The 7,077-nt window shown below is 38.1% G+C and overlaps 1 protein-coding gene across 1 annotated transcript in view; it reads right to left on the bottom strand.

Moving 5' to 3' along the window:
* Positions 1-1,809: 1,809 nt before the first annotated feature.
* ITGB8 (integrin subunit beta 8) overlaps positions 1,810-7,077 on the bottom strand; it is an 89,716-nt gene continuing 84,448 nt past the window's right edge. The window contains exons 12-14 of the mRNA XM_004377439.1: positions 6,971-7,077; positions 2,829-2,992; positions 1,810-2,729 (exon numbers count right to left, since the gene is read on the bottom strand). Of these exons, the coding sequence (XP_004377496.1) occupies positions 2,607-2,729; positions 2,829-2,992; positions 6,971-7,077 (394 nt within the window). The 3' untranslated portion in view covers positions 1,810-2,606. The remainder of the gene's footprint in view (positions 2,730-2,828; positions 2,993-6,970) is intronic.

The raw sequence follows: 7,077 nt of genomic DNA, 5'->3' as shown, positions 1-7,077 counted from the left end.
CTCCTCTTGTTATATTAGTCGAAAATAGGCTCTATTTACATAAATTACTTAATCTAAGAATACCCTGTTTTCTCTTCTCTTTTAAATTAATTCTAACTAGTCAAATATTAATTCTCTTCTTACAAACCATTACACAGGAAAACATGAATGATTCAAGTAAAATACAAGCACTAAAATCTTTAAGAATTAGATCATTAAGTAAAAAGGGAGCGCAAGACATCACAAGCATAGCTACAATCATCATCTAGCATTGAAATGCCTATCAGGAAGTTTGTACCTTACAATGATAACAGCCTTGGCCCATCATAAAGTTAGTGCAAACTAATGAAGGTGTAAAAGATACGAAGCCTGGATTTTTCAGGGTTTCATTTTTTTATGCTTTTTTGAATAATTTATTCCATATGGAAATTATTTTATGAACATTGCAATACTCATTTTATAAATTGTCAGCATTTAAATTAATGGATCTATTCTAATTTTTCCTTTCATGGGGTTATCAGGCATCCATTTATTTTTCTTTTTCAAAAAGATGCTGTGTGTGATAGGTGGGCTGCAAAATGTGAGTTTTACATTATCCTTGGTGATTAAAGGTTTCTTACACAAGCTAGTCACAGTACTGAATCATGTCAATGTCCCCAGTCTCTCATTTCAGGAAGGAAATGCAGTTCAATTTAGCATTACAATTGCTTGGCTGTGGGAGACAGCTAGTGGAGTTTCTGTGTTTGTTGGCTCCAGAACAATTTATTACAAGCTTTTCACTCCTCTTCAGGGTAGAATATGGGGTGGGTGCTAGTCTTCATTAAGATGCAAATACCTAGCACTTTGATTAATTCAAGTGATGGAAGACAGCAAATCTGGGAAATTAATTATAAGAAGATATTTTAAATAGATTCCTTTGTTCTCATAGGCACAGCTCTGTATTGTACACAGGACTGTTGGACTGCTATCCAATAAAGTCAGATTTAACAAGTCAACAGGGATATGGTAATTGTAAAGAAGTTTCCATTGAAGAAGAGTCAGAAGCTTCCTGCCTCTCTATCAAGTTTTAGGGTTGAGCACTGCATCACTCCGGGAGAGTAGGGAGTGTTGTTGACTCAAACTACAGTGTGAATAGGTTCCCCTAGAGTTGTGCCATGCTGCAGTCTCTTGGTCTTGATTATCACAAAAGGCTGGAAGTTGGTTATGGGTAATTCACTCTGAATCGCTCTTTTCTACTTTGTTTTGAAACTTTCACATGCTCATACTTAAGATTTCAGTAAATCACTTTGAAAATACTTGTCCAATTCAATATTTTAAAGATTCAAGAGGTAGCATGATATGTGCGATGAACACTGGCCTGGCAATATGACAGACGCCCTTTTCTAATGCTGCTACTTATCACTTGGGTGTTTATGGACAAACAATTGAAACTTTCTGAGTCTCAGTTCTCTAACCAAAAGGTGAATTAGCTTATTTCTAAGATATCTTCTACCATCCTCCAATTTTATACTCCCATGGATTCTGGTGAGATGGGGTGAATCAGGAAATATTGTCCTAAGGCTGCACTGAAGGACAAAAATAATATAGCTTTTAATTGGAGAAATGTTGATATCTATTTGGGGTGAAAAATCTAAGACAATTCATTCAAAAGTGTGGCACTTTGCTTGACGGCAGAGTTTCTACATGTCTTATGAATTTCAGCTTACTGATCAGATAAGTGAACTGGTGAAATAATTTATCCAGTCCACCAGGTAAGAAGGTACAAAACGCCACATCCACAAACAATGAATCGATTCAGGTTTTGCCGATAATTTACAGCGTCCCTTATTAAATATTCAGCTTTAAAAACCAGTATTCTAATAAAGTGACATTGTATTATTATTAGGTTTTTATGGCAGTAGTAACTTAGCACTTATTTAGTCCAGTCATCTGTGACATATATAAACTCATCCTGTAAGAAAGAAGAACCAAATATAAAGACAAAGAGGAGAGAAGATTGGAGTTAGTATCCATCTTATTTAAAAAAAAAAAAAAAGAAAACATAAACACACATGCATGAACCTACAGTTTCAAAAGCAACTTTCTGTCCTGTTAGATTAAGATTCTATTTGTTCAATTCTTGAACAAGTGAAACACTCACCATTTATTCCTCTAGCTGTTCTTGCCTATTCACTATCAATTGCTGAAGTGTTTGGCAAAATTAGTATAACTGATTTTCTTTTTTCCATCGACATGTTCAGTGCAGGAAATACTGTACCCTTGTAGTGACAAAATGCTGACATTCTCACAGCATTGTCTCTCTCTGGGAAGCTAGGAATGGCAGGTACCTGTAAAGTGTAATCAGTGCTCTTCAGATGATCTACATTCTATGCTGATCTAAATAAGTTATATATTACAGTAAAGTGCTACGACGACACTAGTCAGTAGTAAGACACATTTTTCTCTGAAAATTTCAGCAGCTAGGTGAGTCACATTAAGATGAGGATGCTGTCAGTCTTCATTCGAGTATACAACCAGCAACTTGGCATGACCTTGAACATTTTGACTCCTCCTGTGACTTTTAAAATTATAACTTTTAGGAGCAATTGTTAAACGTCCAGTTTCTCACAAAGTACTTTTTATCTTCTTTAGAAGTTGCACCTGAAAGTTTCATGAGCATTGAATTTGCTGATATCTATTTTTATTTCTTCAGGCTTCTCACGTCGGTAGGTCACTGCTCTTGTGCAAACACTATGCAGAATCAGCTTATCCTGATGGAGAAGGAATATTAGTAGTAACTAAAGACCGAAATGTTACAACTAGACAGTAACATACTGATAGCAATTCTTTGTCTTTTTAAATTCACTAACCTTTTTTGAGGCTGGCCCTCTAAAATCTGCCGAGGACTTAATTTTATTACTATTCCATTGTAGTATCACCTGTCTGATGATAAGGACTTTAAGCAACCCAATCAAAAATGTTACTATAAAGATGATGAAAAATATTCTCAAATAGCTCGGACTAGAGAAGCATTCTGTAATGAAGCAAACAAACAAATGGATGAAAAAATTGGAATCTGTAAACCAAAGGATTATACAAGTAAACCATATTCACCATACCAATTACTGTGACCACAGATATTTGCGAATCTACATCTTCAAAACAGGGGACTGCCATTACTGTTGACTCAAAAAGTAAACGCTCTAATTTTTATTGTACATTTATTATTAAAATATTTTCCACAGAAACCCTCCTTTGGAGAATAGCCACCATTAAGGCATTTGGTAAGATTATCTCTCTGCAGCCTGATTCTTTAATTGTATTAACTGGAATATGTACAAATCCCTTAACTAAACATAATTCTATCTATGACAGAGGGACAGATTTTGTGGTGTGTATTGTTGATCACTAAGTGGAAAATGGGATGTAACTTTTTTTGTTTTTTTTTGGTAACAGCTCTGGGCATTAGCATATGTTTCTCTTGTTTTGCTCTATTCATTTGCTGTACACCAGTAATGGAAAATAAACATCTGCAGAAGCTAAAATCAGTACAACTCTAATAGATGAGTAAATATTTCCTTTGAAATTACACTGCACATTTTCCTTATTATTACACATGGCTACTTCAGAATCTAGGAGTGTCCAACTTGGGAAAAAACACAAATCTCCTCAATTTTTATTAATTTACTTTTACTTTCCTATTAGCCAAATCTATTCTATTTTGCCTTTAAAAACTCCACTGTGTACTCTTTTAAGAACAAATCACTATGAGCTGGTAAAAGAAATGCTGTGTGAAGAAGAGGGGCATGCTAGGTCTCTGTTTTAGCCCCCTACTTTGGGCAAACTCTAGCTGGAAAGTCTACAGGGCTCTGACGCATTATCCTCATTTAAACAGAACATGATTGCACAATATGCAAGTATTCCACAGAACTCATCAGCTGCTTCAGACTCACAAAATCACTTAGTGGCCTGAAGAAGCGTGTATTCCTCCACCCACTTCGCAGATCCTGGGGATCTCCCCTAAGTGTACAAAGATCTCCTTGGACCCCCACCAAGGATTAGAGTAGAACATCACCTGACCATGAGTGATTTGGGTCTGAATCCCCAAGGATGGTCAACGATGTTGTTGCATAAGCCAGGAACAGTGACAAGGGCAAGGAATCCTCCCCAAGGGGGAAGACTTATGGTAATAGAGCCAAATTTGCTTTTGGTCAGCAATAAGGTTCCCTGGAAGAAAGGCCCAAGGGAGGACTGAGGGCTAAAAATTGGAATGGCAGCACTGAACGCAAGTGAGTGGCTCCCTTGGTTACAGATCACACAGAGAGAGAATCCAAGCTTCCCCAGCCAAATGTGGCGACCTGCGCATCTTCCACAGCGACTTTCAGGTTCATTCACTGACATGCATGCCTTGCATCCCGACAGACTGTGTCATTTCCCTTGGCTGACTTACAACTACTCAATCAGCTAAAACAGATCCTCAGAGAGGACATGTGGCGTGATCCCACTTACTGACTTCTGGCTTGGTGGGAGCTTAGCCAGAAAGACCAGAAGAATGCCCCTTAAGAGTGATTAAGTGGATGGATAATAGAAGTGGTTAGTAAGTGCCCTTTCTTCTCCTTGCACAATAGTAATGAAGGGAGGGGAGCTCCCTAGCTACTGATACATTTTAGAAATATTTCTAATGGGTTAGTCCAGGGGACACTTTCAGGACTTAAATTTGTGCACATTTTTAATGTTATTGTTGTTTTTAGGTGCCGTCGAGTCGGTTCAGACTCATAGCAACACCACACACAACAGAATGGAACACTGCCCAGTCCTGCGTCATCCTCACAATCACTGTTACGTTTGCCCATTGTTGCAGCCACTGTGTCAATCTATCTTGTTGAGAGTATTCCTCTTTTTTTGTTCACCTTCTAATTGACCAAGCATGACGTCCTTCTCCAGGGACTGGTCCCTTCTGATAACACGTCAAAAGTACATGCGATGAAGTCTCGCCATCCTTGCTTCTAAGGAGCATTCTGGCTGTACTTCTTCCAAGACAGATTTGTTCGTTCTTCTGGTAGTCCATGGTATACTCAATATACTTTTCCAACACCATAATTCAAATGCATCAATTCGTCTTCAGTCTTCCTTATTCACTGTCCAGCTTTTGCATGCATATGAGGTGATTGAAAACACACTGATACATTTTACAAATAATTCTAATGGGTTAGACTAGAGGACACTTTCGGGGCTCAAATCTGTGCACATTTTCAATGTTGTTATAGATGGCTAAACATTTAACCCTGGTCCCTGCCTCTTTTCTTGATATGGGTCAGGAAAGGGCCTTTACTAAGGAGCTTTAAGGGAATATTTTTGTAACAACACTTACATCAGAGTAGGTTTGTTTACTTAACCTAATAAATGACATGTTGATAGTAAGGGCCCTATTTATTAGAAAAGGCACTTGGCTTTCTGTAGTGATTGCTGCAGTCCCAGCTGGCTGCACCTGGGGCTCTTTTCAGAGCCAAATTCATTACGGTCTAAGATCAGTGTGAATATGAGGGAAAAAGGAAACACAACTTTGAGGAAAGTTTATTCTTCTGTGCAATCTACCTAAGAGCTGAAATTATTCTTATAGGTTGGAGGAAAGACTTGAAATAATAGTAACGGTAGACATGTTTTCAATGAAGACATACTTTCAAGCTTAATTTCTAATTCAGGTATAGTTCAATACCCCATTGAAAAGTGGAGTGCTGGCTTTTTGGGTTCTAATGAACTTTGTCTAAAAACAGTCTATGAGCAGAGATGTCACATGTTTCCCCCACTTATACATCACCTTATAGTTTACATACTTCTTTTGTGTTCACTGGCTCATTTACTCACATACACCCCTTTGGGGTTGGTATTATTCTCTTTGTCCCTGGGTGGTACAAATGGTTAATTTGTTCAGCTGTTAACTGAAAGGCTGGAAGTTCCAAGTCCATCCAGAGGCACCTCAGAAGAAGGCCTGGTGATCTATTTCTGAAAAATCAGCCACTGAAAACACTATAGGGCACAGTTCTACTTTGACACACATGAGGTCACCTTGAGTTGGAATCTACTTGATGGCAACTGGCTTTTTAAAAATTATTATCTCCACTTTATAGATGAGGAAACTGAGGTTCAAAGAAGTTTTGTAGGAGGCCAAATATTTCTTAACTAATACTGTTAAGGGACATGTCTTAAGTCAAGGTCTTCAGACTAAAAGTTCCATACCTTTTCCATTGTGCCACATTTATAACCATTCAACCCTAAACCCTATTTATATCAAAATAAAAAAATTCTTGGAAGAAGAGGTCCTTTGAAGTTACATATTTTTCAATAGCAGATTGTTGTTACTTAGAATCTTTTGGCTTCAACTGAAGCATGAAAATCAATGTTGGTTTCACAAGAGGAAGGTCAGATCTTGAAACAAGTTTAGGTTATGAAGGAATATTATGGCTCCATTGATTGGTCTATAATGTCAAAATGGCTCTACATGGGGAACTCATATTCTTGGTTCGCTGAGGCCTCCTAGTCAATCCATTTGGATGCCCTTCCATGGACATACATGGGAATTTAGCTGCATAATTAAGATGGAAGACCTAACAACTCAGCTGACCTGTGGCAAGTATGCTTGGTTATACAGAGTACCATCTTTAGGAGATTTAAAAAATTGAAGCTAGCCCCCACCCCCTTTTTTTGGAGCCCTGGTGGCACAGTGGTTAAAGTGCTCAGATGCTAACAGAAATGTCAGTGGTTCGAACCCACCAGCTACGCCCTGGAAGAAAGATGTGGCAGTCTGCTTTCATAAAGATTTATGGCCTTGGAAACCGCACGGGAACAGTTAGTTCCACTTTGTCCTGTAGGGTTGCTATGAGTCGGAATCAACTAGACGGCAGTGGGTTTTGGTTTAGTCTATTTTTTATAATGGTTAATTATGGATCCCTTTGGGGGAATGGGATCTACTACAGATACTCTTCAGTGCTTTGATTATTAAGCTTTGGTTTACCTGATGTTTGGTCCACAGAATGCTGTTCCATGAGAGCACATGAGATTTTACACTGATCAAGTATAGCTTCAGAGAGATTGTGAGGGTGAAGGCATTGCAGACAATTC

Source organism: Trichechus manatus, unplaced genomic scaffold (assembly GCF_000243295.1).
Source record: "Trichechus manatus latirostris isolate Lorelei unplaced genomic scaffold, TriManLat1.0 scaffold00050, whole genome shotgun sequence".
NCBI classification, from domain to species: domain Eukaryota; kingdom Metazoa; phylum Chordata; class Mammalia; order Sirenia; family Trichechidae; genus Trichechus; species Trichechus manatus.
Note: the sequence above shows the minus strand (reverse complement) of the source record. Positions and strands in the feature narration are given on the sequence as shown.